Genomic DNA, 27,068 nt, shown 5'->3' on the forward strand with positions numbered 1-27,068 from the left:
TTAATTATTCTTTTGAGCTGCTATCCTTTTTATTATTGGAAATCTTTATAAAACTGATGTTTTTCTGGTGCATGAGTAGGAGCTGTATTTTATTGCTGTCTGTGGATTTTTGTCTTGTTCAAAATCAAACTTTCAATCATTCAGCCATATGATGTGTAGTCGATCACTCAATCACTCAAAATGCTTTATCGGCAAAATATGGAGGGAAACCCAGTTGCATTATTTATTCCATGTTTATTAAAGAGAGCTCAAATCTCTGTTGTAATGTCTGTCTGTTGTAATGGATATGAAAGTAAAGTCACTTGTCAGCTTATTTGACATACCCAAATTTGAATTGAGCACAGTTGATTGAAGAATTACTGGACAGATGACACTGTGCAAAAAATGCAGCCTTTGAGCGAATGTCAACCTTTCCACCGTGTCAACTAATTGCCGTGGAGACAGCACAGTCTGACGTACAGTCACGCTAAAGAGGAACTTTTTCAACTCTTAATTCTTCCGGCTAATCATCGTTTGACAGTGGCAGCGGATTTATGACTCTTTTCCTGCAAGCCGACGTTGAAAATGCCAAACGGTAACAATGTACCTACAGTCTCTGCTCCCCCTTAGGCGCATCGCCGCTTGGACAGCTGGTGAGCTGCGTTCAAATGGCGGGGGCCCTCTTTTACTGCGGGCGTGTTCTCCTGTTGACACCATTACAAGGGCTTGATGCTTGTAATTTCGGATCAATCCCTTTAGGCACTGCGTTGATGATTTCCTCTGATTTAAAAAAAGAAACCTGACGAAATTCTGTAAAAGTCTCAAAAAGAACTTGTAGAAATCACTAAAGTTGAATCGCTAACCTTGAGCAATAATTGCAACCAAAGGTGTAATTCAGGAAAATCCCTTCCAACATTTCTGTGGATAGGTGCATTAGGTGCAAGTTTCTGTGTTGTGTAGCTATTCCTCTTGGGAATTCAAGTGGTTTCCCAGCAGTGGACAAGACTACTTGAAAAATGTAGTTAATGGCTCTCCTCAATTACATTTTGAGAAAAAGAATTAAGGAACCTATTTGGACGAAATGGTCTCTGGTGCTTCTTAGCCTCACCTGTTCTCATTTTAGATTGGCCAATTTGTTAGCGCAAATGCTAAAGTGATAATAACCCTTGAATCTATTTAGATGGGAATGACAATAGCCCAGCTGTGAGGGGCTGTGCATTTTTCAGGCTCGCTCAGGTAAACAGAGGGGGGACGGGGACCCTTGAAATGAACAGGAACCCCCGTGTGTTTCCAGTTCACCTCCCTCCTCCCACGACCTCCTTAAGCTCCCTGTGTGGTGCTGCCAGGCATGTGTTCCGACTCCTCAAGTGCGGAATTAAATTCAGCCTTCCGCCTGACTCAGGCTTGAGGCTGTGGCATCCATTTCCTGTGTCGGGTTCCTCCCGTCTATTAAAGCTGTCAAGAGCTGGGGCACTTGTCACATGTGCACCCGGGGTACTTTCCTGAACTTGGGGTGGGTGTGAGGGGTGGTTAGGGTGGGGGTAGAGCTAATAAAATAGAGACAGGAATGATCTGTCTTTACTTTTCACATGGAAACATGCAGGGAGCAGCTCCACCAATCACACAGAACATTGGTAATTAGACCTGGAACAACCCTGAAGGTGATTGGTGGATAACTTCTGACTGTACTTCAGGGAGTCCTTGCAGCCGAAAGAGATACTCAATTTACTGCTGGAGTTGTGCTATTTGTTGTTACTAAAGTACTCCTTGATTGGTGAAGAGTTCCTCTCTGGTCTCTATGAGAAAAGTAACAGCATGCCATTCCTATCCCTATTTTAATATTACTGGTTGGGGGAATGGAATAACTGCATGCACTCCTTCCTCCGTGAGCCCATGACCAATGTTGGGCCTGCTTTTACTTTAAAATTTGTTTTGTGTGTATTAATTGAAAGGGGGATGACTAGCAGTGATTTCCCTGTGAATTGTCCAGGGTACTTGACGTAGTGTTGTATAGTGAAAGAGAGCATAGTCCACAAGGAATGCAAACCCCAATATGGGTTCATTTTTTTGTGAGGGGGCAAGTCCCTGACCTTTGACCTTTCACAGCACACCCAGCCTCTTTCCAGTCATTTCTACCAGCTGAAATTAGAATCACTTAAGCCTGTCAAAGGATGTTTAGCAGAAAGCACATATTTGTTGAAATTGAAGTTGTCAGTGGTAGGAATTGTAAGGCTGCAAGAGTCTGATTAACCTTAACATTTTATTATTATGTTTTTAAATGCTTTTGTCATTTTAAAGTTCTGTTGAGATTCTACGCTTAAAATGCTAAACAAGTGCTATTTACCAAATTCACATTTGTGATAAGCAGTGAGGTAAATTAGTTGGAATTTTAGTTGTTTGTTGTATTGTCACAGGGGAATGGATGATAAACCGGATCTGACACTTGACATGACCCTGTAGTCTTGCGTTATTGATAATGAATAATTTAAGGCTGATTTTATGTCCCCATGGATTGCAAGGCTTAAAAAACCTTCCTTGCTGGAAACATCAACGAGATAATAAAAAAAATAAAAAAACATTAACAAGACAAGATATTATCGAACATTTTTCTCCGGTAAACATTTAGATTATTATTTTTCGCAATATATATTATTCATTTTGCTATTTGTTTCATGCTGTTGAGTTTGCTCATCAGCACGAGCATTTCCTCTTCACACACAAAGCTTCATGAGCCAATGTGTCTGTGTAGTATTCTTGCTAGACTTGGAGGATCTATTTTTCAGGGTTCTCAACAGTCACAAAGCTTCAAATCTAAGGTTCAAGCAGGCCTCGGAGGTGTTTGCCACTGAAATCCAGAAGACGAATGCCTTAATAGGATAAGTGCAAATGCCAAGGCCTTTACAGAGGGAGATTTTGTTGTCATATAAACATAGTATGGGTATCCTTTTGTTGTTATTCTTCAGAGCTATGGTTGGTCAACCGTTAAATTCGCCTAAGGTTCAGAGCTGCAATTAGTCAAAAGAGAGGATGCAGAAAGGATACTGTACAACCAAAACGCACTCGGAATCGTCCCCCAACGTGCGCTTATCCCCTTAAAGTTTATGCATGGAAAATACATGCGGGGGGGATGCCTTTCCCTTTCCGTGTTATTCATTAGAGCTGAGGAGCAGTGAAACGGGGGAATGATTTAACGGTCGGGCCCTATTTGTGTGGCAGGTGTTACAGGAGAGAATACCGCTGTCTGCCGTCACGGTTTACTGCCTTAAAGTGCCCCGGTGCTTTGCCTGACTAAACCGCTCTCTCTCCATTTCTCATGGAAGCGAGTGATGTTTTGCTTCATCCCCCCCCGCATGTATTTTCCCATTTAAACATTTTACAGACTCGCCATCCATTTCAAAAAGGCGGTGGGTTCTATTCACAGCTCTGTTAAAGACGAAAGCCTATCACTTTCGGTATAGAACGGTAATTAAAGTTGTGAACTATCTGAGGTATTTCCTATTAACTGAAAAGCCTTTAGACCATGACCTTTGCAATAGTGAAATGGATTGAGTTCAATGAGCTCGGCACTCAGTCTGCTGTGATTTAAGGGCAATTTTCCCTCTGTGTTGCATTTGACAGTGGAAGCTCCAGATCTTGTGATGAAATGTCTTGGCCTACACACTCTTTTTTTATATGTCAGGGAATCATTCAAGTTTTAACTCAGAATGTTGTGTTGAGAAATTTGAGGACTTTGGATGACATTTAATGATAGATTGACAAAATATAGAGGTCAGTATCCAGGGCATTTAATCTAACTTTGCTCTTAACTTTTGTAAAGAATAAATAAATAAATGAAATAAATAAATAAATAGAAACCAGGCATTTCTAGAGTATTTTTTTAAATAAAATGCAGTGATACATCATTATATAACTTTTAAGGCAAAAGTAAACCCTTTAAAACTCAGGTAATTACCAGCAACTTACATCATTAACTGCATATAGTCCAGGAGCAGTGATGTTTGGGGTGGATAATGATTATTGCTTTGGGATTAAAAATTAATCTGAATGCATAGAGAACACACTGTCAGGTCGTTTTAAGTATACTGGCTGAGAAATGTAGTTTCTGTAGTTTGTGGGTCTTCCACACAACATGGTCTTGTAAATCATCAGGCAAGAGGGTCAGGGTACAGACTCTGGGGTCCCCTGTGAATGGGTGGACACAGCAGGACAGTTTGGCCTGCTTAGGGTCAGAGTTCATGTGTGGTCATTAGTCAAGGTGGAAGAGAGTCAACAATCTACCCGTCAGTGTTTTCAACATTTGGTGCAGTGTGATCAAGTGTTCTTGAACATAGCCTTTCCCCTAAGTTATGCCTTGGGATGTTGGCCAAGCATGCTGTTAACAAAACATGCACATTCCAGGATAGTAGCACCATGCTGTTTTCAAATCTCTGAAAAAAGGATACAATATACAACCCCAAGCCCCAGCAGAAAAAAGGTTTTTACATTTTTTGTTTCTTGGTTGAAAAAAACGTTGCAGTGAAAATATTTTCAAAAATATAACTTATTTAATATTTATTGAATGTCCCTTGTAGTGTAGGTTTCAGCATAGTAGAATATTGTTGGTAGGATGGTAGAATCTTGAGAAAAAGACTGGACACCCATGTCCCCTACAGGGGACAAAAATGAATTTCTGGGTCTTGGGAGAATAAGGGCATTTAGAACTGGATGCTATCTGATGTTATCCCAGAATACAGCTGTGAGGTCTGCACTATTCACAGGAAATGCCATATCAGGTCAAAGCTTACCAGAACACTATTGGAGTATAGGCAATCATAACACATAAAAAAATGTGCTGTCAATACGCACAAAGGAGATCGGTGGGGTCAGCCAAAAAAAACGTGACTCTACAATGTAATTAATGAACAGTGCAATAAAAGTTCAGCCATCAAAATGCCCTGAGCATTTGCCGGGGTTCAATGTTGTCAGTATACATACAGCTTTCTAAGGGAAGGCAGTGACAGATATTTAGATGTCCTTCACCTTTTAGGGGACCTCCTCATTTACACAGCTTGCCTTGCAAGAAATTTGCATTTAATCAGGAATGTGTGACATTCAAGGAAGTTGCGAGGAAAGCAATTAAACCACGAGACAGAATACATTTGAATGTGCTTAACCCAGGATTTATTCCCAACAATGCCTGCGCACAGCTGTTGTTTCCGACAGAAAAAAATGCAATAAAAATCTCATAAGAAACTGCCAGCTTCAAACAACATTTTTTCCCCCTATTGATTCGCATTAGCAGTCAACTAAAAGAGGATGCATAGACAGATAAATTGAATTCTTAATGTATTCCTTCTTTTTTATTACAGTTCCGTTAAATGGTGAGATTGGGTTATTGAGTTATGGGGTCCGGAAGGTCTGGCTTGGCACTATTTCACCATGGTGGAAGAGAGGAGAAATCTTGTTTAGTTTAATTACATCTCGCCTAAATTTGCAAATGATAACATGCTACTCCGCTGATTAAAAGGCTCATCTCTTTGAACGTGTGGAAAAGATGTGTGGAAAAGAAGTGCCTCAAGTCCCGCTAGCGTTCCCCCCCCAATCTTAGACCATTTTATTACATTCCAGCCCATGGATGAGAGATGTGCTTACCTAGACCGATTTTTAGTGTCAGCTATTGCAGGCTTCGCTTATGCTCCCGAGGCCAGGCAATTCATTTTTGTCCCCTGTAGGGGACACGAGTCTCCGGGCCTTAATCTCGACAACCGCACATTCTGTTGTGCCTGAACATACACTGCGAGGCGCATTCCATAAAAAATAAAATAAATATTATTTTTGAAAATATTTTCACCGCGACATCCACTTGTATTATGTCGAAAAATTTGAAATGCATAAACTTTTTTTTTTTTTCTGGATCTCAGGGGGATATTGTAAGTTACAGAGGTAATGGCTGTATTTGTCAGGTACTGCTCCATACTGGTGGTGTCGCACAGACAGAGATTTATTGGGCCTTGTGATAGAGAGACCCGGGTAATGATTAAAGCTCCAGCTGCTCTCGCTGTTCTTCATTTTTAGGCCAGCTCAATTTTAGCTCAATTACAGTCGGCAAACTTGGCAGGGGTCCCTCCACGGCGCCGGTAATAAGACTTCTGGATGAAAAAAGGTGGATACCCCCCGTTCAGGCGACTGTACCACATCTCACAGACCCTGAGCTTGAATTAATTTTGACGCGTCCCCCAACTAATCTCAAAATGATTCCGCTCCTGGAAAGGATGTTTGTACTTTTCCATAAATGCCGGCTGTCAGTTCTGTCCGTGGCTTGCAAGACACACAAGATGGCTGCGCTGTATTAACCTACATGTTAAGAATAGGTGGACCAAAGTGTATATTCATTAGATGAGACTCTTCTCGTTTTGTTATTTAAAGCTAATTTATTGCTATTTAAAGCTCACAATGAAACTGTATATGTTATATGTAACGTTCTGTGCAACTGTAGGCGTGATCTATTTTTTAAAAAGCAATGGTAGGAATAAGGTCCTCTCTGTTTTGTGCTCAAGGGGACAAAATGAGGTGTTAGTTCTAAAGCCTGTAAATCAGAGGCAGCAGCCGGTGTTTTTTGCTGACAGGGAGCGCTGTGCAGGGGTTTGAGGGTATGTGGGTTAGCAGCGTCCCACTGCCTCCAGTATAGGTCCCATTGACATAAATGTGTCAAAGCAAGTGGAAGGCAAGTCACGTCCAGCCCTTCGTGCTTCGCTGGGAAATCCATCCTGATCTTGTGCTGCGCTAACAGCGCTACAATGCTCAGCATCTGCCGTTTGAGCTTCACAAACTGTTTTAGCGCCTGCCCGATGCTCGGCTGCTCACAGTAAAACATGAGCCAAGCTTTCACTCAGACCTTGATCCTGGCACATTCAGTTGTGTTAATCTGACCCCGGGTCCCCGAATAAAACGATTAAAATGCAGCTGTGTTTTCACAAGGAGACATTCTGCCGAGACTAAATTGCTCGCGTTGTCATTCCATCACAGTCATTCGGCTTATTCCAGAGAGTCCAGCTGCATTCGATTCTAAAACGAGCCGGACAGCGCACGGCTTAAATTAAGAGCCGCCCTTTATGTTTAGCAGCTCGCTCCAATTTTTTTTCCTGTCTGGGAAAGCATGCGCGATATGCTAGTCTAAATCAGGACACCGTTGGCTTCAGACGGGAGAAAGTCAGGGTTATTGTTCTTTTAAGTGAATTATGGGTAGGTGTCACCAAGCTGTTATAGAGCGCACGCAAAGATTTATCACCAAAATGAGTGGGTGTCTACATACGTGTAACCATGTACTGTACTGTATGCAAATATACTTGTCTTTGTCTTTTTTCATGTCAGTGTGTTCAGTGAGCCAGGAATGTCAGCTATTATCAGGCCCTTTGAAGGTGGATCTGAATATAAACAGTACAGTGTGGACTGATTCTTTTTTCTTCCCCTTGAGATATTACCTGTCAGAATTGATCAGATACTCATCTTTACAAACGGTGACTACATAAAAAAAGGTTTTGGGTGACTGCTGAATATAATTGCAAAGCAGAGATGATGTAGCATGCAGTATCACTTTCTTTGCTGCAATATGCCAGTGAACATTTTGGTCAACATTAAATTCAACATTTAATCTGTGAAATTGTTGTCAACATTTTTCACTTCAGAAGTGTGTTCTGGAAAATGACAGTGCTGTTATAATTTTGTTATGGAAATCCAATTCAAAAACCAACCAGGAAACGGCTTGGATTTAATCACCTCTAATCACCCATTCTTATCTCTGAATTCAGCATTAAAATGTAAACGGACTTCACGTGAGTGGAATTCAGACCTAAGCCTTGTGAAAATGATATCCATACAGCTGCATGAAACGTGAGTTAAATTATGGCTGCAGATTTTAAGTGACATGGGCATCCATCTGGACTACAGAAACTTCCTCATTTATTGCAAAATTTTCTGAATGCAAATTAGTGGGCTAAAGAAAAACAGCGATTTGTTGAGCAGTTTTCTCTGTACTTATTCAATAATGAATAAATATTAAAGGTTAGCCGTGAATTTAAAGGCATATTAAATTAAGGAGCAACATAAAGTTACTTAACCGTATTATGACACCAGCAAAAATTTGCCATTCATTTGCTGTCACACATTGGGGTGAGTCACAGCCAACACATCTCTAGACCGTGAACAACACGTGTCAGGATGGGTCGTAACTTTATGCAACTGTCTGTACCACCAGCACAAGGACAGAGAAATAGCGAGTTACATAATCAATGCATTATGCAGGTATTGCATCCAGAGACACTAGCCAAGAGTTGTCTCTTGCCTCTTCATTCTGTGACCCTTTTAATTTCCCTTGAGCCTGCGTTTCTGTCAGATTTGGTTCTTTTTGAAGGCTTTTGCTGGAAGCCATCGGTCCTGCCAAGTGCTCAGCTGAGGAAGATTCCATTTACCAACATTCCCAGCTCTAGGAACGGAGGCCGTTGGGAAAATTGCTGTGTGGTCATCTCTGAAACCCGGAACAATTAAAGATTCATTTCGGACATCCTTCTGCAGAAAGACTATATTTATTACGCAGGATTCAGAGTCATACAGCTGATATGAAAAGTACACTGAAAAGTACCCACTGAAAGTACACCAATGCACTCTGACATTTCATTTGACGCACGTTTATATTGGGAACAGCTGATGCAACTGTATGCAACTTTCTTGGTAATGGGACAGTGTAAATACAGTCTTTTATTTTTTGTGAATCCGATGATTGGCGAGTGTGTGTTCAGCTAAATGTAGTTATTCTAGCCACTTGCAATAATAGGCTGTATCACAGAGCGACAGGACCACTTAGAATTTTTTTTGTTTAGACCTCCAAATGGCTCTTTGTCGACAGTGCTCTTTTTATTTTTCAGAATTCCACAAATATTTGTGTAACTGGCATTCAGGCATTCCTGAAGCGCTGGGAGAAAAAATTATTTGGATGCTAGCTTGGGCGACGCATCCGCATTTTGCTGTATTTTTGTCGTGGGTAGCCTATCAGGTGTCACGTATCATTTCACGATTCCAGCAATAGTAGTCCAAGCTTGCCAAGTAAGGACACAACTGGAAGCAGTCACTAGCCTATTAAAGTTCAGAAGGGCTCTTCATTTATCAGCACTGTGGGTTGGGAGGGCGTTTCTCTTGTGCTGCTGCAGAGTATTTCACACACTGGGCATTTCACGCGCTTGGCTTGTACCTGTCATCATCACTTGCTCCAAATTTACTCTTAATAACACAGATATCTTCTGTCACAGAAGAGCCGTGTATTGTAAAAATGAATTGTGTTTATGTTCAGCGGCGCGGTGCTTGTTTTAATGAAATGTCTAGATTGATACAGTAAACCGCCATTATGTTTTTATGTCCTGGAGTCATACAGCTTGTTTACAATTTGAAATATAATTTTTAAAAATAGATACAGCCTTATTACGTGCTATAAATGATTATCTCTGCTGTCTGGTCTTATGTAGTCTCATAATGCCTTCTAATGCTTTTCCAATCTTGAGAATATCCCCGTTGTTTTCAGTAGACGAACATTTGAAGGTGAATATCTGAGTGAAATGTCAAGTTTCAACAGCTGCTATAGCCAGCCTGAGATCGTTTCTACTCTCAGTGCTTGGTAGTTTTCAGGGCTCTGACCTGAACGAACCCTCGTTGGGCAGTGTCTGGTCTAACATGCCTGAGGGCTTCTTTCTCAATGGTTCCTGGGAGGGTCTGGAGGTTGAAAAGGCCACGTGTTCTTTTCTCACCGGCTTTATCTGCCTGACACATCTATGCAAGGTGGAGTGCATCTTTAAACAACCGGTATACAGCCTAGAAAGCCTGATTTTCTTTTTAGCTTTTCTCCCCCGTTTCTTTCAGACGTTAATCTCGCTGCTGTTTTTTTTTAACGCATTCTGCTTCTTTGGCTCCTCTTTTTATCAGCAATATCTACACAAAAATGCCTTTGAAGTAAATGAACACATGCAAGTTTTTTTTAACCTAGTATTTCAGCTAGTTTTAAGCTAGTAGAAGAGAACATTACAATGAAATTCCAGTATTGTTTATGGTTTACCTTGTACCTTGTTTATGGTTACCTTGTACCTCTCTGTTTTATTAAATAGAGAAATTTGAGACCATTCCCGTTTGATTCTGTTTTGTGAAAGTGAAGGATGTCAGTGCTGGCAAGGTTACCCATGAAGCCTAGGAGTTATCACCCATATGTTATGGCCCAGGTAGACTTCATTTCCACAGAATAGACTCACACAGTGAAATATTTTAGAACGTGTCAATATTTATATAAATTATTAGTTTCCAAGGTCAGTATAACCCACATATCAAATAGATTTTCTTTCACCCAAGTATTTTTTGTTGAGAACTGATATTGATAATAGTGTGCGACTATAAGGATGATCTCAAGACTGTTGAGATGCATTTTGTACTGTGGGCTAAAATATTTAACGATTCAGATTTCTTTCTGATTTAATCTTTAAAAGAGTTGCACTAAAAGGCACTAAATTTGGACGAGAGATGCCTGACCTAATATGTCCTCTAGATTCAAATAAATGGATAACGCTTGTGAGACTAATATGCCATCTTAATATTTATTTATATCTTGACAAAATTAGAGAGATTTCAAAAAAAGAGAAAAAAACAGGTCATGGTCAGTTCTTTGCAGTCAGTTGTGGGTAAAAAAAAAATCATTTTATAAAATATGTTTTTCAGAGAGTGGTTCTGCATGTTTAACCAAGTGCCCAAGCACTGTGCAGAGATGTTTGTTTGAAAGAGGCACAGGATTACTTTTCCCAACTCTTAAGTCTTTCCCCTTTCCTTTCTAGAATAAAACATCGTGGAAGCCTGACTCCTGCCAAGACTGCGTCTGCCTCAGTGACATTGTGATCTGCAAAAACTCCCACTGCCAAAACCCCCAGTGTGACTTCCAGAAGGTAAGGTGGAACCAGCCGAATTAGATTTGGTCCCCTCTCTCTCTCTCTCCCACTGTTCCCTCTCCTCTGTCCTCTCCTCAGCCAGGCGTCAGGTCCCATCAGGTTGACACCAGGTCTGTCGTCATGTTAAATTCAGTAAAACGCTCTCTCTGGGCCGGGGCACAAACAATGCCTCCTGTACTCTGTCACATGCTCTGGAAAATGGCCTCCCTGCTTTACTTCTTCTACTTAAGCCGGAAAGCACTTATTGGGACTGGCAACAGTGCCAGCTGTAGGTCTGTCAGTGTTTGGTAAATAGGCACAACAGTGGTCTGCTAGCAGCAGCACTATTTAAGTGTCACATTCTCTTAACAGCTGATCCTAACCAAGTGTCCATGGCTAGTGATCCACTGTAATGCCAATTTGCTTAATGTTGGTTGGCTAGCACTTGCTAGCTAACTGGTCTACCTCTCTTGCTTACCTGTAGCCTTTCCACTTTTATACTATTCTTAACTTGTGAAGGATAGCTTTAACAAATGCTAATTTCAGGTGAGTCTGAAAGTTATGCTAATTATTTTCAGCTATTTTCCTAGCATTGTAATGGTGCAGTATACAGTATTGGAATGTCTTGTCTTTTTTTTTTTTTTTGCAGGGGGAACGGTTGAGAATACCTCCTAACAAATGCTGTCCCGAGTGTTATCCGCCATCCCAGGGCTCTTGTCAGCACGACGGGGCCGTGTACGGGGTGAGTGACACGCCCGTTCCCGCTGGTGATGTCGAAAGCAGAAGAGAACAGAGGCATGGTGTTGAACAGGCTCTTTTATTTCTCTGTTCGGTGGTCGCCCACCGACTGCTGCAGCAGGAGTGCAACCATTTCCCAGATAACTCCCACTTTTGCTCAAACCTCTTTCCACTCTGGCTTTCCCAACCTCTGTGGAGGTACTTTAGACTGTATAAGATTCCATTGATGTGCCCCCCCACTCAAGTGGCACCAGCCCACACCCTTCAGCCCCCCCTCCCACCCCACCACTGTGAGAAAGGGCTCTGTCTTCCCAGCCAAACCTCCAAGACTGACTTAACCTCGAGCACATTAATAAAACAACAGCCAAAGGCCTAGAAAATGGCAAAATGACTGGAGCAGGGTTGCCAGACGTGGCTCTCTTGGGGTAAGGAGCTGCAGCCCAGCTTCTCCCTGCTGGGAAAAGGCAGCGGATTTGGCCTGTGGAAATGGCACATCTGTCTGAGCGCTGGTTAATTCCTCCCCTCTCCTCCCCTCTCGTCTCCACTTATCCCCTCTCCTTTCCTCTCCTATCCTCCCCTTTCCTTCCCTCCTGTCTCCTTTCCTCTCCTCCCCTCTCCTCTTCTCTTTCTCCGTTCATCCCCCATAGCACGACAGCCAGTGGAGCAGCTCCGAGTGCTCCGTCTGCTCCTGCTCTCACGGGAAAGTGTCCTGCGGGCACCGGGCCTGCCCCGCCCTCCAGTGCAGGAGGGGCGAGAGCAGCTTCACCCCGCCCGGAGAGTGCTGCCCCAAGTGTGTGCGTGACGGAGGTGAGCCGCCAGGCCTGGACAGCACCGCGGGAATAGCCGGGAATAGCGCAGTGACCGATTAGCCCTCGAAATAAGCTTGAACAAATTTAACTTCCACCTGAGAGCCGTGCTTGTCCTGTTATGTGTACTGTAAGTATTCCAGGCAAGGTTTCCCCCAGGGAAATAGTTGGCGGGGGGGGGGGGGGGGGGTGCCTCAGTGGTTAAGCAGCGGTGGCGCGAATTGGCGAGCCGTGGAATTCACATAGTATTTATTACCTCTGACCTGGTGAAAACATGGCTCCACCGTGCCGGCATTGCTAAAGAGCACACATATATTGAGCGGTTCAACATAACGTTATGGAGATCTGAGTCTGAGTCTGAGGTTTTATTGATTTTTCTCAGATATTTGTGGAGCTGCTTGTGGATTCAGTAGAGACACTGTGCCTCCATTTTTAATACCTGGGGGAAACTGTGAGGGATGTTGCCTTGAAGTGTACCAGCATTTTCCAGTTAACATAATGTCATTAATTTTTCAAAAGAGGTTTATGCAAACACTTTTTGGTGATCTTTCTAGCCATGTAGCAAATGGATAATTACTATTCATGAACTGTTCCTTGTATGATTTACACTGTGGAGATATGGTAATCTTTTGTTATATAGGTGGGTTCTTGCAGTGGTCAGATTGATTTGAATTTCATTTCCTCTCATTTTTTGAGTATTTTAGCACCATAGCATCTGAGCCAAGGTACTTAACCTGCATTGCTTCAGTATATATCCAGCTGTAAAAAATGGATGCTGTGTAAAATGCTACAAGTTGTGTAAGTCGCTCTGGATAAGAGCGTCTGCTAAATGCCAGTGATGTAATTCGATGCAAATTAGGGGCGGCTCTCTTGGTGGTGTTATAGGGGACTTTTACTCACCTCTCTGTCTTATTGTTCTGCCGTCGACATGGCGTCCAGCAGCGTCCTGTTCTTCGGAAGGTCAGGAGTACCGGGACGGGGAGGAGTGGCGGCCGACGCCCTGCACCAAGTGTGTGTGCGACGGCGGGGAGACCCAGTGCTCTGCAGCCGAATGCCAGCCCGTCGCCTGCCAGCCTGTTAGTACTGCCCGCCGTGCGCCACGCCTACACGGCACCACACTGCGCTGTGCTGTACGGCACAGTCAATCCAGTACAGAATAAATCAATCTTAGCAAGTATTTTAGTCTCATATTTAGACTTACCATCTTATTTATATGACCTTTTTGCTTAATGTCACAAAAAGATTGCCAGTGAGATGAAACAGTTCACCTCATTTCAAGATTGGCCAATGGGGTAAGATAATTTCACTTGTCAAGCAAAAAGTAAATTAAAACAAGCTATTATTCAAGAGGTTGAGCGAAAAAGTTAAAAAAATAAGATCTTAAGTGTCATTACAAGTGTCATTGCAGTGCAGGGCATCTGACCACATAAATGCACACATTTAAGACAGCGACAGTGTGGTGATATGGAAGTAGGGAAACAGAATTCCAGCCAGGAAGAAGGCAGTTCAAGTCCTGATCTTGGAATTCTTATGGGGAACTTGTACAAGCAATTTACAGGATTTTCATGAGCTGTACTTCTGGTTTCACGGACACAGATCAATCTTAGTCTTTGACTAAATTGGGTTTTGTATCGGGAATCTCATTCAAAATTGAATATTGTTGAAAACTAGGCTTAATCTGTGTCTGCAAAAAGTGGATACAGATCTGCTTTTGATCCTCAAAGGAAGCAAACAACGGCAGAAGCCACAACTCACTACGTTGAAGTCTGTACTTGCCAACTACTGATCCTAATTGAAAGGAAAGTAATATCCTTGTAGTTCTAGCGCTGATATCTGTGTGTGTGTGTGTGTGTGTGTGTTTCCTCAGCGGGAGAACCTTGTGATCTACCCCGGAACGTGCTGCCCGCAGTGTGTGCCGAACCCGTGCTTGGTGGCGGGGAAGGAGTACAAGGTAACCCTGACTGAACCGGGCTCTGAGGGAGGCTTCCGCGAGCGGCGTTTTTTTAGGGGGGAACAAAGTCACCGCCGCCCTGGCCCCCCGGCGTTGGGGGGCGCGAGCGAATAACGCGGCACGGCGGGCTTTGAGGGTGCGCGCAGGGTAGAACGAGGAGGGCCGGGGTAGAATCGAAATTCGGCAGCGGATCCCTTCTCTCCACAGGGTTTCTTGGCAGGGTGCCAGGGGTTTGAGATAAGCCAGCCACAGTCCCCCCCTCTCTCTCTCTCTCTCTCTCTCTCTCTCTCCTCTCTCACTCTCTTTCTCTCTATCTCTCTCTCACACACATTCTCTCTTGCTCTCCCCCCCTCTCTCGCTCACTCTCTCTCTCAGCGCGCTCACCCGCTCTCTCTCATTTGTTCTCTCTCTTTCCTTCTCATTCTGTCTCTCTCTCTCTCTCTCTCTCTATATATATATATATATTATTATATTCCACACACACACTCTCTTGCTCTGCCCCCCCCTCTCTCTCTCTCTCTCTCAGTGGGGCCCATCATTGGCCTGTGCTTCCTGGCGCAGCGTGAGCGATATGATAGCGCTGCTCTCTGGCACTCTGTGGAATTCTGCTCTTTTGATCATCGGAGCAGCCGCCCATTCAAACTCGCCCTCCTGCTCATATAAGGTTTCATCATGGCAAGATTATTCCCCTGCCGGCCAATCAGTTTACGCGCACACTTGGCTGTTGTGGCTTTTCATCTGGGTTAGGATTATCTTTGCGCCAACCGAACACGCACGTATGTGCGGTTTCGTCTGGGCATATAACACGTTACATGCGTGTAAATGCTGCATGTGCTTTAATAGTATGACTCAGCCTGATTAAGTGAGGAGGCGTGTTAGATAAAGACTTGTCATGTGAGAGGAAGGTTAGACCCGGTTTGGGGGACATGTTGCATTATCTTCCTCCCCGTGGTCCCCACGGTGTTCTTTTTCGATGGCGCCCCTGGGCTTGTTGCCTTCCTGCCAGTGCTGGCATTGTTCCTGTCTCATCAAGGACTTTGACTCATTTTTATTTAACGAAACTGAGCTGGCAGTATAATGAGCAGAGAATTAGTGTTTGTGTTCTAGGTGTGTGTGTGTGTGTGTGAGAGAGAGAGAGTGCATGTGTGTGTGTGTGTGTGTGTGTGTGAGAGTGTGTGTGTGTGTGAGAGAGTATGTGTGTGTGTGTGTGTGTGTGAGAGTGCTTGTTTGTGTGGGTGTGTGTGTGTGTGTGAGAGATGCTTGTTGTGTGTGTGTGTGTGTGTGTGTTGGAGAGTGCTTGTTTGTGTGTTTGTGTGTGTGTGTGAGAGAGTGCTGTTGGTGTGTGTGTGTGTGTGTGTGTGTGTGTGGAGAGTGGTGGATGTGTGTTGTGTGTGTGTGTGGAAGAGAGAGTGCATGTGTGTGTGTGTGTGTGCTGTGGAGAGTTGCGTATTGGTTTGGTAAGGTGCTTTGTGTTGCGTGTGTGTTGCCAGTGAGCCTTGCATCCGCTTTTGTCCCCGCATGGTGAACAGTGGCAGAAGGACAGCTGCACCACTTGCCTGTGTGACCAGGGGCAGACCCGCTGCCACGCCCAACCCTGTCCCCCCCTCACCTGTGAGAAGGTCAGTAACCACGCCCAAACCTACGCTAATAACCCCCCTCACCTGTGAGAAGGTCAGTAACCACCCCTGCACCTACTGTAATGTCCCTCCTCATCTGTGAGAAGGTCAGTAACCATTCCTGCACTTATGCTAATGCCCCTCCATCACCTGTGAGAGGGTCAGTAACCACCCCCTGCACCTACGCTAAGCCCCTCACTCATTGCCACTGACCATCTCTCGCCTAAAATTTAGCCCCCGCCCCTCCTCTTGGAGTGGATGTCTCACCGAGTCCCGCCCCACTCTTCCTCCGTACAGGGCCAGAGGAAGGTGAAGAAGGAGGGGCAGTGCTGCGAGGAGTGCGTGGCCCCCAAGGGGACCTGCCATTACCAGAGCACCGTGCGTTACCATGGCGAAATGTGGAACGGCACGGGCTGCGAGTTCTGCATGTGCGAGAGGGGGCAGGTCCTGTGCCAGAGGGCGGAGTGTGCCAGAGTGGAGTGCTCGTGGGTAAGCGTGCCTGCCTGAGTGCGATATTGCACATGTCAATCAATCAATCAATCAACCAACCAGTCAACCAATCGATCAGTCAATCAGCCATTAAATCAACCAATCAGTCAATCGACCAATCGGTCAATCGGTCAAACATTCAATCAACCAATCAATTAGTCAATCAACCAACCAATCAATTAATCATCCAATCAGTCAGCCAATCTACCATTCAATCAATCAATCAAGCAATACAACAGTCGGTTTTTATTTCTTATACAGGTTTCTACACAACTCTTTGCAATAGACATTTTTTCCAGGGAACCAACAATCCTGATACAATTCCCATTCCTATGGGAAAAACTGAGAAATGATTTCCTGTTCCCTTAAATTTGTGATAAGGCTGCATGGATTTATTAATTCATGCTTCATACATAATTCGTTCAAAAACGTAAACAAAATCTGTTCTAAGCATGGCTGTAAGACCTCACTCAGGTTCTTTAGTTAAGAATTTTAAACTTGAGATTTGAGTTGTTACAGACAAAAATGCAAGGATTATGTTCAAAACATTTGACTGCAACAACTACAGGTTGGGAAGGGGCACTGCGATCAGTGTTTTTTTTCATCCGATTTAAAGTAAAATTCCATTGTGTGAAATTTCACTTTCACCTTTACTTTTGTTGCTATCAACTTTAAAATATTAATTAGGTAACCAACCATAAATCATTTTCAGATATGAGGATTGCTCCGCTGTTTGTGTTCTCTTTTGTGATAAAACTAGAGTTTTGGCTTGCTTCCAGTGTAATTTTGCTTACTGCGGAACAGAGTCTGAAAGAGCTTATATTGTGTTTTGGTTGTGATAACATTTTATCTTGTCTAAATTAAATAGTATTGAACACAGTATGGGCTCCCTGCAAATCTACCTGATTTTATCGGTTCATGGCTTGTCTATAATTGTGAGAGCATGCATTTTTCAAAGATCAATGCTTTTTAAATTCTTTTATTGATGTTGTGGTATTGATGGCACAATCATATATGGAATATCTTTATCATTCCTCGCTCAGCGTGAGACATAGGATCAAACATGATTTCCCCAACTATGTTTCTTTGTAATGTTGAACTTGTCTGTCATACCATAAATGCTGTGTATATTTGGTACAGTGTTTTTTAATTTTTTGCCTCTCATTTAGCTCCATGCTATCCCATGGGAAGCACTGAAGCTGAGTAAGACCCTGTTAGTGATGCTTCAGTTTATTTCCATCTTTTACCATCCATATGGCTATACTTTTCCAGGAATTTCATATTCTCTTAATATTTGTGTGTCAAGCATCTGATGAGAATTCTACAGCCTGGATAATCAACCCAGGTCAAAAAGAAAAAGAAAGAAAGAAACAGACAATGATTTTCCTGTGAATAGCAATTAGGCTGGTGGTGGGAGGCACAAAATGGCCTGTAAATTGAGTTTGACGTGGTTGGGTTCCAAGGGAGATTGTCTGAATCGAGTCATTTGTTTAAGGCGCCTAGCAGAGAGGAAATGAGCAAACACTTTCTCAAAACTCTTCAACAGGGAGAAGAATTGGTTCACCTACCGGGGAAGTGCTGTCCTGAATGTATGTCCATGAGTAGTTTCTGCGTGTTCCGGGAGCAAGCCAAAGGGGTAAATAGCTTACAACCAAACTGAAAAGTACTGCTCCTATGCTTGTTATTATTGTTTCTGTGTGCTGCTAATTAGCGCCCATTCTCCCTGCTTAAGATGGATTATAATGTGAATTGCACTGCTGATTTCTCACAGTGAGTGAGGTGTCTAAAAACACCACACAATGAAACTCATTTAAAAATGTTATGACTGTTGCAGGTCTGTATTAATATAAGGGGGGTGGTATAATTCTTGTCTGTTGCACATCATTTTTAATTGGTTTTTGGAAAGGTTAACTCTGACATGTGTTCTTTGATGAAGCGCTGTAAATCATTGCATTCACAGATGTTCTTCCAGTCCCGCCTTCAAAAGGCGGGCAATTAGTCAGGAGAAGCACCTCAGGTTTATCTCCACAAAGTTCAGGCAATGCTTTTTAACCTGGAGATCCAGGTGCGCGCCTGACCCTCGGGGGCACGGGCCTTCCGCTGAAGAAATGAGACCGTCCCCCTGCTGCCTCTCGACGAAGCTTTGGTGTCGACCGCGTTCAATTCCGTCTTTGTTTTCATTTTTATCCGATTATTCTTTTTCGTTTATTTGGCTGACGCGCGCTTATCCGGAGAGGGCTACGAGGCCACCGTGGCTGGCGTATACAGTGCATATCATAAATCTGTTATACATCCGTGCCGAGGGCATAGGCACGGAATGGCGGGTGTTACACATCAGCGCTAAACCGTCGAGCTGAGAAAAACAGCGTTAAGATAAGCACACGCTCCCTCCGATACGAGTGCATGCACAGCGCTTAAAATGATAATGAGAAAAATCTGAATCTCGTAGCTTGGGATAAGTGTCAAACAATGAACTGCGGTAACAATGAACAGCGCTGGAGCAACTTTGGGCATTATTTAAATTAGCATTGCCCTAGCGTGGGCACAGTGTTCGGTTCTGATTATGTTCGTCTCCCTAGGGACCGCAGACAGATCTGACTGGCCAGAAACATCTTGCTGTGAGTTCCCAGAATCTGTACCGAAAAATACAAATAAACAACATATTAACTTATATACTAATTAAAAGAAAATGCATTTTCATTTAATTTATTCATTTTATAAATTACTGAAAGTATATTTCACGTACATACGCAATATAATATGACTGGTTTATAATATACAAGCCTGATACAGTGTAATTACTGCACCTTCTGGATGCTTTAACCCTATATTTTCCATACCCTTTTTGTTTCTTGGAGTCACCAATTCTTGTGTGTTTTTAATGTGTTTTTCAAACTAAGCTGTTTATGCACATTCTTATGTATTCTTAGCACATGCATTTGTTATTGGAGTTATACATTTTAGGATATATAATATTATGTCTGTTTTTGGCTTGGGAAGCCTGGCTGGGTGTTATGTGGTGGCAACGTAGAAGGCGGTCAGGATCAGGACGGTTTCTCCTTTGACAGAACCTGGAGACCTGGCAGGAGGGGCCGTGCAGACAGTGTGAGTGTCGGGACTCCCGGGTGACCTGTTACCAGCGCTCCTGCCCCACCTGCCCCGTGGGCACCCTGGCCGTGCCCGTGGAGGGGAAGTGCTGCCCCGAATGCCACCAGGGTGAGTACAACTTCTGGAAAAAGGAGTGTGTGGTGTACATTTTCATTAAACCCTTCAAGAACACAAATGTGTCTTTAGAATGTTCTTAACTGAATATTCTAATGCTGATGTAGCAATCACTATTTGTAACTGAAAGCAATGGAGTTCTAGTTCGGATTTGTAATATATAGTGTCACTATAATAATAATAATAATAATAATAATAATAATGATAACACATTTTTCAGTGAACTGTACAATACACAAATTATACATACCAGACAAGTTGTCCTTCACCTGTGGTTTTTGTTTAAATTTCTCTTTTCAGACAATGTTATTTAGGTGCCGTGCCACCACTGTGCTATGTATTCCCAAATTTCCGTGAGTCACTTAACTTCGGAATAACTCCAGAAAAAAAGTTTAAAAGACTCTTAATCCTCTTTCTTCTGACGGAGCTGAAGCCGTGGTTTTATATTTCTCCCTGTTTAACACGGCTGCTTAGTTCCCTTATTCCCTGCAGCCAAAGACTTCAATTTCTGCATGTGACCTTCTGTGCAGTTAGTTGGGGAAAAGTACTGACAGTGCACTCCTTAAGCTGGCCACTGTGGCAGCTTTTGAAACTTAATAGCCTGAGAGGACCATTCTAAAACTGCCTCAAAATGAAGAAAGCACTGATGGGCACTCGATGTCTCATTCACGATAGAATGTACGTTTACGATAGCATATATCACAATAATACATAAGCATCAAATTCAAGTATAATGTTCTCTTTAAAAAAGCCACAACACACCTCAGTCACAGTATTCTCTGTAGTGAATTTAAATCACTTAAAAATATAAAAGTATATATCTTAAAAATATATATGTCTTATCTCTATACTTGGGCTTGTTTGTTTGCACTGAAAGATGTCAATTGAAAACCCTTTTCACCCATCTCAGGACTTCCTGAACCAAAGCACTTATCCCGTATGCTATTGCAGGTTGGCTGTACTTTTATAAGGTCTATGGGCTGTACACTAGCCCAGTACTGCTCATATTGGTTAAGTGGCGGTTGAAGTTTAAAGAAAACTCAATTGGCTTTGTGTTCTCTCACCTTGTCTGCCCCTATTTTATGAAAGCACATAAAAGGAGCAATCCTTTATGAATTTCTTTTGGGAGTTTATTAACCATCCCCTGTATAATTAAGGGAATAGAGCATTAACTTTATTTTCCACACACGTGTTCACTTCTGTTCCTTACCGTTTCTAGAAAGGGGTCTGGCTGAAACCTGTCCCATTCTCCGTCGGTAATGAATACTTCACAGATAATCAGTCCGCAACTGGAATGCAATTAAGCTTTCAATAGCGGGGAACGTTCTCGGCATCTCAATTCCAGTCGCTTTCTCTCCCCACACGTTCTGCACCAGGACTTTTCTGCCAAGAAGCAATTTCTGTGTTTCCATCGGAGCGAGGCTCGCTTACAGCGGGAACGAGAGAAATGGCCAAACTGTCCGATCAAAAGCCCTTCCTTCGTTTTTTTTTTCTTTGATAATTAATTGTCTGGAACCGTCTTGTTATTCCTAAAGCAAAACATTATCTGAAACGCCACTGGCCGATAAATATCGCTGCTAATGGGTAATGCTTTGCTCTTGGACGTCTCAAAGCGTTTCCTTGGAAATGTTACAAATTGGTTGGCGTCCAGCCGTCCAGTCATTCACGGTTGGCTGAATCTTGCCACGCGGTTGGATTTCAGTCGCGTTACAGTACGGAAACCATGGAAATATTTATGTGCCCGCAAATAAGGTTGGCCTTTAACAAGCCGAGTTGCTTTCTCAGGTTGTGTCTGGGGGTTTTCACAGCATAGTAATCAGAGTCAAATCAGCTCTTGATAGAGTAAGCTTCACCCTGATTGAGTGCAATCGATTTCATTCACAGACTTATGAACTCGGTTACAGTTGAGTTAACGCTGAACATTCTGCTTTGTGCTTGTTGTTTCTTATGGGTTCGTTTCTTATGTGTGTGCAACGTTTTCTGTTGCAGTTCACTGTCACCCTGACTGTCTGACGTGTTCTCGAACCCCGGACCACTGCGACAGCTGTAAGGACCCCCAGTCCTTGCTCCTGGATGGCCGCTGCATGCAGACATGCCCCCGGGGGTATTACCCCGACGGCAGAGTGTGCACAGGTACGAGACTGGCCTCCAGCTACACCTCTTCTCCCACAGTCGTCTGGTCAGCAGTTTATCACTCCCTCATTGTATTTCTAGCTCAAGCATAGCATTGTATTTAATACCAGATACGCTTTTAGGTTAGTAGAGTATGCTCATTAGGGTATACACTGCAAAAACATCTGTCTTAAAGTGTTTTGGTCTTGTAATGAAACTAAAGCTCTTTTTTTCACTCAAGTAGAAAATATTAGCTTGTTTTAAGTTGCTTCGCGCTTGACGAGTGAAATTTTCTTTCCTCTCTAGCCGTAGCAATGTTTTGGGAACCAGTCACAACTTATCAATGTGTAAGAGTTCAGGGGTGGCATAAATATCTCTGACTGGAAAGGGGGTCACGGCACCCTGTTTAATGGATGCTGTAATCCTGGAGGTCTCGCGCCAAGACCGTGTGGCGTTGTCGGGCACCGCCTCAGTGCCACACTCGGAGGTAACAAGTCAGAACAGGACGGCGGGCCGTCATCGGAATTCAGCCGAGGAGGGACAGGCTTTGCTTACAGTCGGAGGATTAAGGCATCACTTGTTGAATACCTAATCCTGCCCAAAGGAGCCCGGAGTTTTTGGATAATGCCATTGCTCCTGACACAGCTCAGCATTTCCCTCTTGTCCTTCATTTTCTTTTTTTAGTGGGTAGGTGGGGGGAGGGGGGGTGTGAGGACTGCCGTTATTGTGCAGTGCAGGCAATGATTATAGCGACATTTTTGATGTTTTTTAGACTTCTTGTTGGAAGTCTGAAAAAAGATGGAACTTCATTTTATCTTCCCGGTTTGTCTGATGTGGCCCCCATCTCATGGTGTTCAAAGAGAAGCACATGAATCCAGATGGGGATATTGGAGCGGCTTGTGTTTCAGGGCTCACGGCCAGCGGTAGAGAGGTTGTAGGTCCTCTGGCGGGCAGACGTGGACAGTGACGTGTCGTAACGTTCACATGCGCGCCGTAGTGATGTCGTCTCTCCTGACCCCCCCTCCCCCCCCCCCTGCAGCCTGCCTGGACTCCTGCTCCACCTGCGTAAACGGCTTCGAGTGCGCGTCCTGTGCCCGCTCCTTCCTGATGAGCAACCGACAGTGCGTGCCCGAGTGTGGGCGGGGCTTCTTCCAGGATAACCAGCACTGCCAGCGTGAGTATTACCCATCTGTGCTGCTCTCCACAGCTCTCCAGGAATCAGTCACTTCCTGAAAGACCCGCTTCCTCTTTACCACATGACTAAGGTTAATTGGTTTCCATGAAACAGTTTGATTGGCCGTGGCTATAAGAAGGATATTGTGTAGTTTGCTGAAATGAAGATAGCTGAGTGCCTATGGGGGAATGTAACAGTTCATTGGAATTCTTTGTTTGGGATAGATATTTCAGGCTGACACCTGGTGGGACTCAGTCAAACTAAAATGAGCAGTGTACCTTCCCAATGAACATTCTTGTTGTGAAAAGTTGTGAAAAGTTTTTTATTATTTTTTTTTTTTCAAAACAGCTCTCAACCTAGATTTCCACCCCTCTAGACGTCTAGATTCCAGGTTTTACTCACTGCGTTACTTTGAATTGCAATTGTTATTTATAATCCAACATACTTGTTCATTTCTTCTATCACAGCTCACAACATTGTGTGAGAATGTTAGCGCTGCTACTTTCGATTCATTGATTAAATTTAAATTTAAGGACTGAGCGTGCATTGTTTTCAGCATTGAATCTTCTATTTAATCGCTGCTTTAAATGAACAGTTTCATGGTGTGAAGCAGTTATTCAATTACATGGAATATAAAAAAGGAAGTGTAAAGATTTGTGCTTGAATGTAATCTAGGCTTGATTTCTGGCTGTAGTTGTCCAGGGCGCAGGGCAATATGGATCTGAGAATGTAATGGAATAACAAAAGGGCTTAGCAATAACCCTTCATCTCAGAGGCCCAGACCAAAGTCCCCTGGTCTGTTCCAAGTAATTACGTGATTCATACTGTAGTTCAATTTCACACTTTAATGAGCATCTCCAAGAGATTGGAATTCAATCTGTTAATGTTGCCCAAATAGGTTATAAATCCAGTGCTTTTGTGGAGACTATTAGAGGGGCTGTGCCATGGATTTACCCCTCTCAGTTTGGGAAAGCTATGACTGGATGCCCTGTTGAAAAATGGGACACCGGCTTTTTTTTTTTTTTTGAAAACTATAACCTTATTTTAGAATTTATTCAGAATTTCTTTTAGAATTCCTTTAATTTCACATAACTACATACACTAATACTGCAGTTTGAATATGTAAAAATTTTGAGCAAGCGACCTTTGAAAAAACCTCTCCCAATTTGTTGACTGTGTTAGTGTGCATTAGAGAACCACCTTGCAATGGAGTTTGAGGATAAAATGTGCTAAAATATGCTAAATGTGCTACAAAACTGTTATGTGGTCCTCAGTGGTTGGCAGGCATGTCTTCCTAGCGGACGGTATTTTTTGTGTAGTGAAGTGGTGATAGGGGCTGATGGTTTGGTTAGCCTACGCTGCAGCTGCGTTCCCCCTCCGCCGCACGCCCGTTGTTTCTGCGCCCTCCCTCGCCCGCGCTTCCTGACGCCCGCCCTTCCCCGAGGCTTTGAGTTATTGCCCCCGGGCGCTGGTGCCGCGCGCGGCGTGGCTAATTCCCAAGCACGCTACGCTCGCGCGGCACGGCCGCCGTTTCCCCCCGTCCGGACGGTGCCCCGGACGGCACGGGAATCCCAGGAGAGCGGAGCCCAGCCCCTGGCAGGGCGCCAGGCTCTCTGGGTCCCGGATGCCTCCGCTCTGAATCATGGGTGAAGAATGGGGGCGCATTCCCCCGCTTTTGTACCGCGTACGAATGTGGGCCAAACATCTTTCTTATTTCACTCATCGGGTTAGCGTCTTCGTTGCACCTGATGACCCCTCTCCGCGTTGGGCTGTTGGAAACAGTTGGCTGTCTCGTTGACTGGCTGACCTGCTTGATCGTAGTGTAGCTCTTAGAATTCCGCAACTGTTTCTTCACAGCTTGTTTTTCTGATTTGTGACAGCACGTTTGCCGTGACAAACATGACACTTTTAACAGGAGCTGTTAGGTGAAAATGTGCGTCTTGAGGGAAAACGGGGGGGGGGCAAATCCGTTATGTTGTTGTGGTGAGAAACATTGCTAAAAGTTTTAAAGCTTTCAAACTATCATGTAAAATCATATCCTTTCCTGAAAAGGGTTACAGGAAGAGAGAAAAAGTGGTTCAGAACCTGAGACAGCCAAATGGAAAATAAATTGCTTGTCGAGGAGAACTTGAGAGAAGGCACATTGTCTCCTTGTAGTCAGTACCCTTCTGGAAATTGTTTTGTTCTCTCATTCTGCTTTGTTCTTTTGATGTGAGAATATCATGTCATTTGTAGCCTTCAAAACACATAAGTAACTGAGGGAGATACTGGAGGAGATATAAATATCACAGAGGGTTTGGTGAGCCATTGTAGCAGCTGCACGTATGCAGATGATACAGGAAAACTCATAAATCCTGAGCCAGAGTGTGAGGTAAATTCTGAGGTTGTAATAAGTTCAAGTAAGCTTATTTTTGGTCCATTTCTTTTTTCTTTTTTTGATTTCATTAATCTCACTTCAAAGGTTATTTGTTTGTTTCTGATATTGCTATGCCCTCCTCCCTGGGAATTGTCCCTCTTATATTTACTCTGTCTATTTATAGCGGTATGGTAGAGGAGCAAGGGATCATGGGATAGCTGGATACAATTGAATATGGTCAGGGTTAGGAGTCCTGGAAAAAACCCTGGGAAATTCCCGTTTTCCTCTTTAAATTACTTCAGCTGGCCTATGTTAACATTGGTTAGAAATGTAGTCAACGTTGGTCATTGAGGTCAAAATGATGTTGATTAATGAAGGTTTTTTTAACATTGGTAATCTGATGAGTACAAATCACTGATCTGTTATAGGTTGAAAAGTTATTGCATCATGACTTTACATTGATCAGCTTTGAAGCCACAATGCAGGTCATTTACCCCTCCAGATGTATTTTAAAACCTTAAAAAAATTGAATAATAATTTGTTTAATATGGTTTTCCACCAAAAATGTTCAATAAACTACAGAAAATGGCTTAATAGCAACTTTACCCTCACTGTGAATTGCCCATGTTGCTCTCCTGTAATTGACATATCTTTTCATAGTGGACCATGATAGGGTCAACATATTTGTGACATCACAAATTTTTATATATTCATGTTTTCAAAGATTACAGAGAAATATGGAGACACTCTCTGTCTACTGTGAAAGAATGTGAAAAAAGTGCTCTGGTGACAAAAATTAATTCTACATAAATCTATCTGTATCGTGAAAGTCATGCTTACACAAGGAGTTAACCATTAAAAAACATTTTTAGGGGAGAGGGGTCTTTAATTATTTGGGGGGAGCATGCCGGAAGCCGTACATATTCACGCGTGCACACCAGGCCTGCTTACGGTACGCCCAAACGAGTTTGCGGGCTAGACGAAGCCACCGCACTTCATCAAAATGCAAATGGCGATGAAAAAGGAAAAGGCAGAGATGAAATATTCATTGATGTGTTGCTCCCTTTTCAAAACCCCCGGTAAGCCTCCGGTGTCCCCGGGTCACCATTCCTGAAAAGCAATATCCTGGGTAATTTCGTTGGGGTGCCTACGGATCCCCCCGCCACGTCGCGGTCCTCTCCGGAGCGCCCGGCGAGGCTTAATAATGAAGGCATTAGAAGGGGGCGCGGTAATTAGGGTCCCGCGAAGCCTTGAGGTTCTCACGCGGCTGGGCTGTGCACTCGGTTGGGGCTTTGTGAAATTTTTCTCGGGGGGGGGCTGAGATTCGGGAACCCCTGCCTCCCTACGGCCGTTCTTTATTGCTTGCCTCTGGAGACGATGGGTTTTGCCGGAGCTCGTAAAAGGTGGCCTTTTGTTCCCTCTTGTGCTGGCACTTCTAATCACAAACTCACAGACTCCAGAAAAAAGGCTTTGTGAGATACTGCCTTGGAAATTAATTGAGGGATCGTTGAGGGCATTTTTGAGTGATCTCGGAAAAGTGGCCCGACGTGTTTCTCATTAATGTCTGTCGTCAACACAAAGAACTTCCTGCGCTGTAGGTGGGCCGAGGCTGAACTCTCTCTGATTGCTTAAGCCCGACTAATTTATTCCATCAGCGAATATTGACTTTATTCAAAATTTATATTGACAAAACC

General features: G+C 43.5%; 1 protein-coding gene across 3 annotated transcripts in view; it reads left to right on the plus strand.

Annotated features, from left to right (window-relative positions):
• The window catches only part of fras1 (Fraser extracellular matrix complex subunit 1), a 114,298-nt gene that overhangs the window by 27,320 nt on the left and 59,910 nt on the right, over positions 1–27,068 (plus strand). For 2 of the 3 annotated variants that reach the window (XM_064296643.1, XM_064296645.1), the window contains exons 3-14: positions 10,821–10,928; positions 11,560–11,652; positions 12,296–12,455; positions 13,394–13,530; positions 14,322–14,404; positions 15,922–16,024; positions 16,319–16,510; positions 18,057–18,146; positions 19,090–19,128; positions 19,579–19,726; positions 21,722–21,865; positions 22,884–23,018. In XM_064296643.1, the coding sequence (XP_064152713.1) occupies positions 10,821–10,928; positions 11,560–11,652; positions 12,296–12,455; positions 13,394–13,530; positions 14,322–14,404; positions 15,922–16,024; positions 16,319–16,510; positions 18,057–18,146; positions 19,090–19,128; positions 19,579–19,726; positions 21,722–21,865; positions 22,884–23,018 (1,432 nt within the window). The remainder of the gene's footprint in view (positions 1–10,820; positions 10,929–11,559; positions 11,653–12,295; positions 12,456–13,393; positions 13,531–14,321; positions 14,405–15,921; positions 16,025–16,318; positions 16,511–18,056; positions 18,147–19,089; positions 19,129–19,578; positions 19,727–21,721; positions 21,866–22,883; positions 23,019–27,068) is intronic. The other variant, XM_064296644.1, reaches the window with a different exon arrangement.

This window comes from Anguilla rostrata, chromosome 10 (assembly GCF_018555375.3).
Source record: "Anguilla rostrata isolate EN2019 chromosome 10, ASM1855537v3, whole genome shotgun sequence".
In the NCBI taxonomy this organism is placed as follows: Eukaryota; Metazoa; Chordata; class Actinopteri; order Anguilliformes; family Anguillidae; genus Anguilla; species Anguilla rostrata.